The sequence below is a fragment of the Triturus cristatus genome, chromosome 7, assembly GCF_964204655.1.
Source record: "Triturus cristatus chromosome 7, aTriCri1.1, whole genome shotgun sequence".
Taxonomy (NCBI): domain Eukaryota; kingdom Metazoa; phylum Chordata; class Amphibia; order Caudata; family Salamandridae; genus Triturus; species Triturus cristatus.
The window spans coordinates 565,205,876-565,219,857 of NC_140590.1; the positions used below are offsets into that span (position 1 = coordinate 565,205,876).

At 44.6% G+C, this 13,982-nt stretch overlaps 1 protein-coding gene across 1 annotated transcript in view; it reads left to right on the forward strand.

Annotated features, from left to right (window-relative positions):
• The window catches only part of FDXR (ferredoxin reductase), a 229,380-nt gene that overhangs the window by 22,175 nt on the left and 193,223 nt on the right, over positions 1–13,982 (forward strand). The window contains exon 4 of the mRNA XM_085617083.1: positions 1,158–1,280. Coding sequence (XP_085473209.1) covers positions 1,158–1,280 — 123 coding nt within the window. The remainder of the gene's footprint in view (positions 1–1,157; positions 1,281–13,982) is intronic.

Sequence of the window (13,982 nt, forward strand, 5' to 3'; positions counted from 1 at the left end):
AAAAATAGTTGCTATCAATTTACATTTATGCAAAATTGCAAAATGCTATTGTGTGATACTTTATTGCATAAAAATAGGAAATAAAATATTATTGCACTCCCTCAATATTATTTCTCTAAACATAGAAATGAGGTGGTAGCAATGCTTTTAGATATTTTTTTGCAGCGTGGAGAGGAGAGGTGTAGTCACATTAGTCGGTTTATGGTCATCAAAATTTCACATTGAGTACAGAAACTCTTTGAACCATCCATGCTTGCAAGACACCATCCATCTGATCATTGGTAGCAAAAGACGTGGGCAATTTTACAAACTGAAATCATTCACTGAGCACCAAAACTCTATTGACTAATCTCTCTACATGCCTCAAACCTCATCACTGCGACCTGATCACGGGAGATATGTCGCATTTGAAAAAGGTACCCTAACCACTCGCGAAGGAGATGCTAAAGTAGAGCCTCTATTTTTAATTTAAGCGAATAAAGTCAGGAGAACCTTATGAGCTGAACTGATCGGAGTGCATCTGCCAGATCTCTACTCTTTGCAAGGCAGGTGCTTGCCAGGATTTGAGCACCATGCACACACTTGGAAGTGATGAGACTAGATATAATTTTTTGCAGGGACTTTAGCTGATGATTGACATGCAGTGAGGAAAGCCTTAGTATCAAGGAATGGGAAAGCTATTTGGAGCATGTGTGACCCGATTCACAACCTATTTGTGCATCTTCTACCTTAGTTGTGCAGATAGGTTCCAGGGCTCTCGTAACTGGTTTTAGTCATACATTTCTGAAAAAGTTTTTATTTGTTTTGTTTTATTAGCATTTAATTCTGCAATCTACAATAATGTTTGGAAAAGTGTGCGAGAGACATAAAGCCAGAAACATCCAGCAAATGCAGTTCACACAGGAGCACAAACAAAAACTGAAAACTAAACCAACTGGCATGGCTATTGGTCTTTTCACCAAGTACCCAAGGACTTGTGATGAAGGAACACAGTATTGTATGGGTAGCTCTAAATGTGTGAATGACAGAGATATCTAATAGAAGATGTCTAGAGTGGGCCTTTACATGAAGAGAATGCGAAATGAACAGGCAGTGTTTCACAATACCCAGGTTCGAGGAATACCCTTTTAATTGCATGTCTTGTCTTTCTTCACCAGAATGTCATAAACAGCTTTACCCAGACAGCGCAGTCGGATCGATGTGCCTTCTTTGGCAACGTGGTCATTGGTCGGGATGTGACGGTGGAGGAGTTGAAGCAAGCATACCATGCAGTAGTTCTGGTGAGTGCGGGTGGTCTGCACAGTGTAAGGAGAGGGACCACACAAACAATTCACCACAACTCGTGGTGTGCCTGAATCTCAAGATATGGTTTTCTATGTTGGTGCATACAACGCGCTGCTAGTATTTTGGTCTGTTTCTGGATTAATTGCCTAAACATTGCAAGCTGTGTGGGGGGTCTATAAATTGAGTACAATTTTAGTGGTACAGAGAGGTAAAAACCACATTAGCAAGTGCTATATGAGATGAGTTTTATTTAGTAGACATTGAGCTTTGTGGAAGGAAGCAAGAAGGGGCTTTTGAGGAGAACTAATGGCAGGTCTTTCTTATTCCATAATCAAGAGAGCTGGTTACACATCACAGTTTATTGCATGCTTTATGAAAGTCTTTTGCATGGAAAATTTCCCAGACTCATGCGTCCACTGAATGAACATTGAAAATGGTGGATTTGTCTCTAAAGCATGCACCCTTTATTGAGTAGCTCGTGAGCTACTGGAAGTTCTCTAGCTACCTGTAAGTAGCTCTCCTTTACGCATTCTTAGAACAAACTTATACGCTGATGTTTGGAGAAAGAAGTTTGAATTTCAATTTAAATATATCAAAGTTGATATCTCCGTGATAAATCCTGTGGCGTTGGGGAGATTTATTATTGATATTATGACCTTGTTGCCAGGGCACTGCAACCATGGCTGTTTTGTATTATGCATGTAAAGCCATTCCACATTGATGAAGCTTTTTTTTTTAACATCTCTACTGGCAACCAATCTTAATGAACTGAGGCAATCACTGCTGGTAATCTTGCTTATGGTGGCCGCTAATGTAATTGTGCCTGATGTGATCACTATTATAACACTAATTATATCAGTAGCTCTGGATGACTTTCGTTCATGATAAGTAGCTCCTAACAGAAAAGGTTGGAGACCCCTGCTCTAAAGGTTCAGTGTCTTTATTTTTAGTGCACCTGATAGCTTTTAATTTGATGTCTGTGTACTACAAACAAGATAACATAACACAACACACCACAACATAATAAACCTCCCTTTTATGTTGGGACTTGCAGTTTTATAGACAATTGTATTGTGGTTGAGATTCTTGAATTTGAAGTAATTTAACCCTACAGACTGACCATCTCCATCTTCCTGAGCCTTGTTCCAATCTCTTCCCCCGTTAGTATCCACTTTTCCTCTCAAGTTAATTTATTTGTTCACTTCACATCTCCTAATTCTTTCCACAAGAACTTAGTTTTGAGTTTTCTTGTTTCCTTTTTTCTTAGACTAGTGGCTCTCTTTTCCTGTTTAGTTTTTTGGTATGTGGCATTTAATTTAAATCTCTGTACCCTACCCACATCTCACAGGCCGGACCTCCATGCATTTGCTCTTGACATTAAATTGTTCTGACGAAGACGAACCAATCCAGCCCCAGGGAAAAATTCCATGCACTCACTTGGGTTAGGGATTTTACCAGGAGAAAATGTGTCAGTACACAATGGGAATAACTTTTCCATTTATGAAATTCTATGTTTTACTTCTTTTGTTCAAACATCTGTCTTGTGAGGCCTACTTGGCTCTTGGCCACATTCCTGCTGGCTGTTGCAAAATGGTTAAAAATGGAAACTACTGAGTGAGTAGAGAAGAATGTCCACTTTTGACGGACTTCAGTCCCAAAAAGAAAGGGGATGTGGAACCGCGCCTGTATTGTTGATTTAGCAACTAGGAGACCTAGGTTCTAAACTAAGCTTTCCACATTATCAAATAATGTCATTCAATGCAACTCATATTATTTCTCTGTGCTCCAGGTTTTTTTTGTGTGCAGATAGTCAAAGGGGTTTCTAAGCTCTCCTTTTGGACCTGCACCTCCCATGTTATCTGTGTGACATGGGCTGAGATATATATATATTCAGTACCTCCTCGTAAAGTAATAACTTCGCTAAGAAAGATGGGCTAAGTAGTAATGCTCTGCTTACTTACTGGTGAGAAAACAAAAGACACACAATTGATGGACGAATGCAGAACAAATCAAAACATTCACCCCCACTCAAGAGATCTGGCTTAAATCCATCATTCTTTTGCTCACCATGCCACCCCAGTTTAGACCTGGCCATATGCAATCAGTCTTTACCCTGTGCCTCATGGGAACAGTCCAGCCCGAACTGCCAAGTCAGGTCCTCCCTGGACCGGAAACAAGCATCCTAGGACCGGTTTCGGGGTTTCACCCCTCTTCAGCCGGGATAGCTTGATTCCAATGGCACAGTGAGCCTGGGACCCACGTCTGGGCATGACCATCATTAACCTCTTTTCAGTCCTTCGCCGTCAGAGTATTGAACTAATTTGGTGTTCCTTGAGTACTACAGATACAGATTTTAGTGTGGAAGGTTAGGTATAGCTGACCCTAAGATTGTGTGCCAGCCAGTCATTATTGGTTGATTGCTAATCCAGTTCCTTATGTGGAAACTTATGAATTGATTGTATATTCAAAGCAGTTCTGCAGCCTCTACTGGTAAGCATCGCTGTTCACAGTCATCATACATATTTGCATCCTACTCCCTCGGCCATATAGGTAACAGGGACGAGGTCAGCCCGACTCAATTATTTACTGAGGACATTTTCATTATGCAATGCAGTTCCTTTATGAGTTACAATCTACTTGTTCTCTAACCTCTTTTTTTCTCCCTGGGTAATCTTTTGAGAATTGCTTTTTGATGCTTTCCGTTGTTCTCATTCTCAATACCATCCTTTCAACATTATTTATGTATTTGTTTCCAGTTTTCTATATCATAAACAAGACACAGGGAAGAGAGAGCTCTTTACAGTATCACTTGGATTAAACCACAAAGAAGCAACAGAAGACTTTATTAAGTCAATAAGTAACAACAGAAGACAAGCAGACCTCTTTGCCTCTTCAGGAGTGCTGAGTAGGATGTTGTGACTCACTGTATCACACACCACCGAAAGGTCGAGGTGTATGATTTGGGAGGAGTCTTCCTTGTTGAGGAGCCATAGAGTGTTGTCCATGGTCAGTAGCATGACTGTTTTTGTGCTACAGCCAGGACTCATACCAAAATCAATGGCAACCAAGGGCCTGATTACGAGTTTGGTGGTGCAGGAGCTGGGCGGCAAGCCACCACCCCACTCCCCAGTGGCAACTAAGGGCCTGATTATGAGGTTGGTGGTGCAGGAGCTGGGCGACATGCCACCACTCTGCTCCCGCACCGCCAAACTCGATCGCTGCCCACCCGCAAGTTTACAAGATTTCTCGTTGTCTGGTGAGGAGTCACTGCAATGGGAACACCAAAGCAAGTTCCTGCACAGTATGTACTGTTAAACCCAGGCTTTACAGGAACTGGGCATACATGCACACATGGGGGGTGGGGGGCACCGTGTGCCCCCCTGCATGCATACCCATGACCTTTAGGGCCCCCTTAGTTTCCTCACCACCAGCAGTTTCATGACATGAACACCGCCTCGAGGCCGCTGGCAGTGAGGAAACTCGTAATATGCTTGGTGGGGCTGCAGCAGCTTTGCCAAGCATATTGTAGCCTTACACCGCCGTGCCACCACTGGGGATCTCGTATCCCTGGCGGTTGTGGTGGTCCCAAAAGGGTCGGACTGCCCTAGTCTTAACAGCGGTCGGACCACTGTTGCAATGGACCTATGAACCGTCAAACTTGTAACCCTGCCCTAAATGCTTACTTCTTACTGCATTATCGGGTAGAACTTACAACAGAAGAACCTGCCAGAAGGGTGGGTTTTCATTCCTGTACTATAAGTAATGATGGAGTTAAGTCCATAAAGCTCTTTACTGAGTGGGCAACAAATTCCCCTGGAGTGGATGCAATTTCTGTTTTCTGATTGAGCAGATGGACCTATTCTGGTTGGGCATAGTTAGTATATTATAATGTTTCCTTTTGGAAGCTCGTCTTATGAGCGTCAGCGAGGATTTAAAATATTCCAACTGGTTCTGCTGGAAAGTCTTCGAGCTTTACATACTTGGTCTTGGGAAGAAATATTAACTCCTCAATTCTGGACTGCATCCAACTTTGATGTGTATTTTCTGGAAGTCTCGGCAACAAGTGCATTGCAGTTGTCCAGTTTGGCTCCCAGTATGGTGCATGCTCTTCTAGCTCTATTCTACCCACATAAGACTGACTAACCCTTTCACAGGCTAGTGAGACGCTGTTACATAGTATTGGTCTGGCCATGCATTGAAGTAACTAAATATCACACTTTACATTTTAACTTGTTCCCTGATAATAATGCAGTTTTCGTTTTTTTGCAATCCCAAGTATGTAGTCTGTATTGACCCGTAATAACTCCTCTTTTGCTGAATGAGGCTTATCCAGTTTTCACACATCCATTTGTTTTTAGTCAGAAATATTTGAATAACCCAACTTAAATTCTATGTCGGGACCAGAGGCGAGGATTATGCTATTCTTTCATCACTTTATTGAATAGCGGCCACTTTAAAGTTTAACAACTACTATTCCCATGAACCATAGGGAGTAGACAAAAAACAATAGAGTGCCCACAGATAGAATGTCCCATCCAGTGCACCAATCAGGAGTCCCCAGGGTGCTGATAGTCCTCTGTCTCTGACCATGCTTCCTCTCTTGTCGCTGCTTGCAGCCAAGATAAGTCACCTTTATTCTACTGTGTATTGATCTTGTACTGAATGTACTTGTATGCCTGTTTTAACGGAACCTAGTCTTATATATTGCTTTTGGCTTTGTTGTTGGTTTAGACGCTATTTTCAGCTGCAGCGTTCCGCGTTTGCCGTTCTCCTCACGGCGCGCATACAGGGCGCGCGCGCCATTTTTTCCTATCACGCGCGTCGCCCGAGTTCTCTTGAAGTTTAGTCTTTCCTTATAGGTTTCTTTTCCCTGAGCGAACCGCCGCTACTCGGCGATCAGCTACGGCCGTGGGAGTCTTTCAGCTCCATAGCGGCTGTGTTTCTGTGTCGGCTTGTGGTGTTTGTAACACTCCGCCTGGGGGCGCCAGACGGCGTCTGACGCGACGTGCGCGCCTGGGATTCCGCGCATTCCTGATTCGCGTCGGAAACCCAGCGCTGCATCGCCACGTGAGCCTTGTCTTCTGCCTGTCTGAACACCCCTGACACGGGTCTGTTTTGCTTGCTAATAAGCGAGTTCAAGTTTCGTTTTACGCCCCCTTTGAATGCCCGTTTCTCGGATCAGTATCTGCAATTAGGCAGCGTTTGCAGTGTTTCTACCCTGGGGGTCGGTAGCTTATAGGCCCATAACGCTCTGCTACTAGAGTCTGTAAGGCAGTTTATTCTGCAGGGACCCATTTGACAGGCTGCCCATAGATAATTTCAGCACCAGGGCTGTTTGGGTCCTAGGCTCTCGGGCCTTTCATTGCGAGCTCTGCCCGCCTATATCCCGGCTGACAACCAGCCCCCCTTATTGAGGTTTACCGCCTTGTTATATTTCTCTGTCATTCCTGACACGTTGCCTCTTACTTACCTTTGTCATGGAGACCTTTCAAGATGACGTCTATCAAGACGACCAATGGGAAGAGGACCCTGTCGCGGCTCTTCCCTGGGGTGATTATTTCTATGACACAGTTGATGATTCCATCCACAAAGCGGTGGAGCAGGCCATGACCCCTCTTGAAGAGCGCTTATCCCGCAAGATTGACCAAGCCTGCACACAACTGGAGAACGGGGTTCACCTCTGCTAGAGACGCAGGGGTGAACCCCGATGCATTCTCCCGCCTTAGACAGGTTTTCCTCTCCAGCTGTGTTCCTCCAGTAGCTTCCTCTCCTGCGCCACCTGCCATTCCCTCTACCTCGGCGGGGGGGACCCCGGAGACCAAGGGCACGCAAACCGCTAGTGAGGCTAACTTATGTGCGGACATGCTCGACCCAGACGATGTCCTACACCCGCGCTCTTCTGACTGGGCCCCCTCCGAGAAAGTAGTCAGTATGTGGCTAGTAGGATCCGCCGCCCGCTCGAACCTGCAACTCGTAATTGCCTTAGGGCAGAGTGTCCCTGCCCGTCCTTGGAGGGGAAGGTAGCCGCCCCTCCTGAAATCGACCCCAGAATGGCTACCTTCCTTCAGAAATTTGTTAAAGACCCAAAGGAGGGCATTGACAGGTCCTGGCGCGCCTGTCAAGACAAACTACTGGATATCTTACAACCTGCTACTAAAATCTTGGATATGGCAGAGCAGACCAAGGCTTCGGGCTCTCTCATATCGCCCGATCACCTCTCCTCATGGGCCCATCGTGTAGTGGTTTTCCTCGGGAACGCCAACTGCGCACTTTCCACTGAACGATGTAGATCCCTCCTCATCAAGGTTGACCCCAAATTCTGGGACCTGGCGGACACAGAAGCGGGCCTGGTTGCTCAAGGTGGCCTCTTTAGCGAGCCCTTTATCAAGGAGCTAGGGAGGTTCGTTAACACCTTCTCCTCCCTGGATAGGGCGCAAACTTCCATCAGAAAGGTGTTTAGCCCCCGGGTTTTCCGGGGGGCCGGACGAGGTAGGGGCTGCTCGTCAAGCCGTCCAAATCAGAACAGAGGACAAGGCTCTAATCAGGGACAATACCAAGATCAAGCCCGCTTTGGAAATTTCCTATCCCACCCGTGGCCGGAGAGGCAGAAACCGAGGCGGCAGAGGAGGAGGTGGCTCCAATTCTTCCGGTGAGTGTTCTCCCTTCTTTCCTTCTAAAAGTGGGGGGCCGTCTGGCGCATTTTTTCCCAATGTGGACTACTATCACGGGGGATGCTTGGGTCCTGCAGACCGTAAGGGGCTTTCACATAGAATTTCAGGGTACCCCTTTGCAGATAACACCTCCTCGCCCGCGGTGCTTTTCCGAGTCAGACGCTGTTTTGATCGACCAGGAGCTCCGTGCCCTTCTCGTCAAAGGAGCGATAGTAGAAACCCTGCCTCACCCCAGGAGGTTTCTCAGCAACCTCTTCCTTGTGGACAAGGTAGATGGCGGTCAGCGTCCAGTCATCAACTTGCGAGAATTCAACGAGTGGCTAGTATACCGCCACTTCAAGATGGAGGGAATCCACCTTCTTCGAGACATCCTCCGACCTGTCGACTGGATGGTGCGCCTCGACCTCAAGGACGCTTATTTAGAGATCCCCATCTTTCCTCCGCACCGCCGTTTCCTTCAGTTTACGTGGCGCAACAAAACTTACGAGTTCACCACCCTTCCATTCGGCCTGTCCTCCGCCCCCTGGTGTTTCACCAAGGTTTTGAGGCTGGCGATAGAGCACCTTCGGGCGTCGGGCATGAGACTAATTGTCTATTTAGACGACATTCTGTTGATGGCGCGGGATCCCAGAACCCTTTCTCGTCACCTGCAAACTGCAGTGGACCTCCTTCAGAACCTCGGGTTCGTGATAAACGAGACCAAGTCTACTCTGACTCCCTCCCAGATGGTAGTTTTTCTAGGGTTCTTAATAGACTCCGTGTAGTCCACTCTCACCCTTCCCTCTTGCAAGTTGACGAAGATTCGTCACGAGATTCGGAGGGCTTTATCTTTGACCCAGATTTCTCTCAGTTAGCTCGGATAGTGGGCCTTCTTTCGGCCTCCATTCAAGCTATCTTCCCCGGTCCGCTCCATTACAGAGCTCTTCAGCGGCTCAAAGCGGCACACCTCCGCAGAGACCGCCCTTATTCTTACAATGTGGATCTGTCTCCAGAAGCCAGGGACGAGCTTCAGTGGTGGCTCTCCAACATGGAGGCCTGGAATGGTCGAGCTATTTTCGGCTCCATGCCAGATCTCGTTATCGAGTCCGATGCGAGCAGGTCCGGCTAGGGCACGACTTGTTGCGATTTCACCACGGGGGGTGTGTGTTCTCCTTCGGAGCAACAGTTACACATCAACTGTCTGGAACTTTTAGCGGGGTCGTTCGCGATCAAATGCTGGACCAAGGATTCCGTTCGCTCTTGCGTTCTTCTCAAAATGGACAATATTTCCGCGGTCAGGTATATCAATCATCTCGGGGGCACTTGCTCGAGAGCTCTTTCAGACTTGGCAGCGAATTTCTGGCAGTACTGCCTGGACCATCTCATCTCTGTCACAGCAGAGTATCTGCCTCGGCAGGACAATCAGGTAGCGGACTTCCACTCTCGCCACTTCCATGACTTGAGCCTCTGGAAACTTCACCTGGGAGTGTTTGCAGATCTCCAGAATCTCTGGGGTTCCTTCTCGGTGGACCTCTTCGCCTCCCGTCTGGATCACCAAATTCCTTGGTTCTACAGCTGGAGACAGGACCTTCTGGCGAAGCAGATTGACGCATTCCTTCAGGAGTGGCAGGCCGAACGGGGTTATGCCTTTCCCCCGTTTGCGATGTTAACTCGGGTCTCAGCCCAGGTTCGTCGCCAGGAAGCGACCATAGTGCTCATTTCACCGATCTGGAGGTCTCAAGTTTGGTTTCCAGTTCTGCTGGAACTTTCCTGGGATTCTCAAATCCCACTCCCCCTCTTTCCAGCTCTTCTTCTCAGTCCGGACGGGAGTCCTCATCCGTTGATCAAGCAAGGTTCCTTGATTCTAATGGTGTGGCGGATTACAGGGGACGATGGGCGGTCCCAGGTCTTTCGGAAGCGGCTGAGACTTTCTTGTCCAAAGCCTGGGCAGACAGCACACTCAAACGTTATCGATCCACTTGGAGACTGTGGTGTCGTTGGTGTCTGCGAAGGAGTTTCAATCCTGTGGCAACTGATGTGACCGCCATCTTGAATTTCTTGGCCTCCCTAGCAGAGGATGGCCTCGCGTATAGAACCATCAATACCTTCTGATCTGCCATTTCCGCTGGCCATGCTCTGGTTGATGGTTCACCTGTCGGAGAGCACCCTTTGGTTTGTCGCCTCCTTCGTGGTATACGCCTCTCGTTTCCCCCGGAACCTCGTTATTCTCAGTTGTAGGATGTTAACAGAGTTTTGAACCTCTTCCAATCTTGGCAACCGAATAGATTCCTATCCAGGAAGGAACTGTCGGCTAAGCTAGTCATGCTACTGTGTCTGATTTCTTGCAGATGGGTCTCAGACGTTAGGGCTCTGGATGTGTCTGGAAGAATTTTCTCCCCCACCGGTGTAACATTCACAATTCGCAGACGCACCAAATGTGGGACGACTTCCGTCTCCTATCCTGTTTTCCCGGACTCGCCGAAGCTGTGCGTAGTTGCCTGTCTCAAGGCTTACGAGGAGATGACGGAGGAATTGAGGCCTCCTGGGGAACGCCAGTTGCGCATTGCGCTCAAGAAGCCTCATAAAGTGGTGTCTTCCCCCACGATTGCCCGTTGGGTTCATTGGATCATGCAGGAGGTGGGTATAGATTTACGAGCATTTGGTGCTCATTGTACCAGAGGGGCTATGGCCTCCAAAGCTTTTACCCTGGGAGCTCGTCTTGAAGACATTCTGAATGCTGCAGACTGGTCTTCATTTTCCACCTTTAAGCGGTCTTACTTTAAACCGGTTATTGACATGGCTCATTTGGTCGTGAGCAAGCTTTAAATGAGCATAATCCTCGCCTCTGGTCCTGACATAGAATGAAAAATGTCCTAGCTATCGTAACGGAAAAGTTTCAATTCTATTAAGGACTCGGACGTGAGGATTATCCCGCGCAGGGTACAACTCGGTTGTCTTCTTCCCTCCCATGTATTGGAGTAAGTACCATGTTTTGATTTGACTTACTGTATTGTGATCATGTACATACTTGACATATTCTCTCTTCAGGGCTGAACCTTAGCCACTTCTGTCGCTTACGCCTTCTTTTAATTTTCCAGGGGATTCGAATAAACAAGACTCCTGAAGCGTGTTTGCTGGCTGACTGAGCGACAAAAGAGGAAGCATGGTCAGAGACCGAGGATTATCAGCACCCTGGGGACTCCTGATTGGTGCACTGGTTGGGTCATTCTATCTGTGGACACTATTGTTTTTTGTCTATTCCCTATGGTTCATGGGAATAGTAGTTGTTTGACTTTAAAGTGGCTGCTATTCAATAAAGTGAAGAAAGAATGGCATAATCCTCGCCCTCGATTCCTTAATAGAATTGAAACTTTCCGTTACGATAGCTAGGAAATTTTTCATTCCTACAAGGTCTTTGAACTGAGGAAATGTGACCTGTGTATTGTTCTCATAGATATGAAAGAAAAACTTGGGCTGAACCAGTGGATCATGTTTAGGCTGCATGCAAACATTGAACAAGAGAGCTGATAAACTAAAGTTCTGCTTTGCCACATAATTCAATGGCCAGGATAAGAATGTGTCTCTCCAGCCAATACAGCTGTTTATTAAGTCATCTGAGTTGCAATAATACATAATATCTGTTCACAAAATCAATACAATTCTGGAAAAAAAGGAAATGTACAAGATCATAACATTGAACATTTTGTTTTCAGTTGGACATTAAATTTACTGGAATTAGTCAGGAAAAATGAAAAAATATGTTTCTTCCTCAGAGCCTCCTAGGGAGCGGAGACAAAAGCCTCAGAAGGCAATAAAAAACAAAAAATGGCAGAAAATCGGCCAAGGAATTCTTTAAATGTGCATGCTGAAAGGGGTTTGGCACAAAGGAAACATTGGGAAATGTCTGATGAGAGACTTTTTCAATATTAAATAGTGCTTTTCAAGCTGGAGAAACGCTTTTAAATTTAAAATAAATACATTAACATAATGCAAGTTTTAAAGTAGGGCTTTTGAGATTTTCACATAGTTTACCTTTCTGCATATGGTACTGCGAATCTTCCAGGTACCTTTGCTCAGTACTTCACCTTTAATAAAACTAATAACCCTTTTGGATTTCTTCATATCGTTTGGGCTCTTTTGGTAATTCATCAGAGATATATAGTGCTCACAAAATCAGACTAATGTTATTATGTGGGTTACTGTAATCTACCAGGGACTCTTGTTCTTTTTGTGACTCTAATAATGAATATGGAATATAATTATTTTGTGCAGCATATAATTATTCTTTTGGGATTGTCATCTCCCTCCTAAGTATTTTGCTTACTTTGGTAACCTTGTATTAGTTAATATTTGACATGGAAAGCATTGCTCTCTTTATGTATGACCAAATCTTTGTTTTCCTTCTAAATTCTGCAAACACACAAAAAGAAAGTAGCTAAAACGAAATGTACGAGTCCCCTTTTAACACGTTTATTTAATTTACTATATAAACCCTATTTATTCGAATAAAGAAATGAAACTCTCCAGAAAGATTCGGAGTCATAAAACATTAATTTTAAGAAATGTAAGCTCCTTCAATGCCTCAAAACCCCTGATATGAGTCACTGACCCCTGACCTGTTACACAGTACTCACATTGGCCGAATGCCCAAGGCTGACACATTGAACTGCTTCTTTTGAGATTATACACTGTCATACATTTTTTAGAGTAGCAGTTGGCCCCCATTTCCATGTAGTGTCTTGGTCTATTCAAACAATCTCAAAAGTAATTTCACACATTATTTTTTCAGGGGTTATTGAATAACACCAGTTAATTTTCATTCAGTCATTAGAGATCAAGCCCTAGCTGTCCTCTGTTTTTTCAGAATTGATTTGTTGCACAATAACTCCTGCATCCATCTCATGGTAACCTCAAAACAAAAACATCAGTGTAATATTCATTTCATTCTTGGTTTATTACAAAATATAACCAATGCATATAAAGATTTACCTCATTAATCAATCTTTGTCGTCATGATAGAAACACATTATTTCATAGTTAATTCCATCATACCTATGTCATTCTTCGTATTCATACAAGTCCTACTTATCTCAAATAAAATGTTGCAGTATAATTTATATGAATCCACGTTCTGTTCTGAACATGCTTATTTAGTAAAGTAGGATTTACACTAAGTTTTCTTCCAACAGAGGGATGACACAGTGAATCATCAAAGGAGTTAAATAGATTAGACCTTCTTTAGCAGGATATCAAATAAACGTAATAAACAACTGATCTTTGAATTTGGAATTTATATTGGTTTGGGTTTTATAATACTTGTTATTTTGGCAATTGGAGTGCAGGTGTGCTTTGGCCATCATGAGAATACAATAAATCGAGCATACAACATGTAGTTGCTCATTGGCTGTTCTTCAGATTCTGGATGTAGACTCTGGAAATTTCAAATGACGGACACCATATTTTGTATGTATCTCTTACTAATGGTATTACCCATGTCATACTTTTCTTTGTATCTGCCACAAATTCTCAAATATCAATTTCAAAATCATACAGAGAAATATTTTTTTTTTTATTTTCATTACACTGTGTATCTTCTTTATCCACTCAATTTTAAAATTTGAAGCCAGACCATATGGTAGGAAAGGAGCCAACTCTCCTGTTTCAGAGGTGTAGTGAATAGTCAGGCAGTCTTGATTCCCAAATATTGTTCCAATTTGATCTCCACCTCCGTCATCCCTTTTTTAATTTTTTTTATGGAGCTTCAATGTCAATACAAAGAAAAAGAATCTCTGGGAACAGTTCCCCTTGCCATACACAGTATTATTCGTCCCATGGATACATATTCACATCATTATGTAACCACATTCCACAGCATGCAGTACAGACCCTCTATATCTGTCCAGATGCGATTTACATGAACACCATGTCTACTTAAACCGCATGATGATTATTGATATACATTTATGACTATCAATCACTTAACTCCTATCGGAGTCTCCATTTACCTTTATCTACTGCGATATGAGAGGCTCACTATTCTTTTTGTCT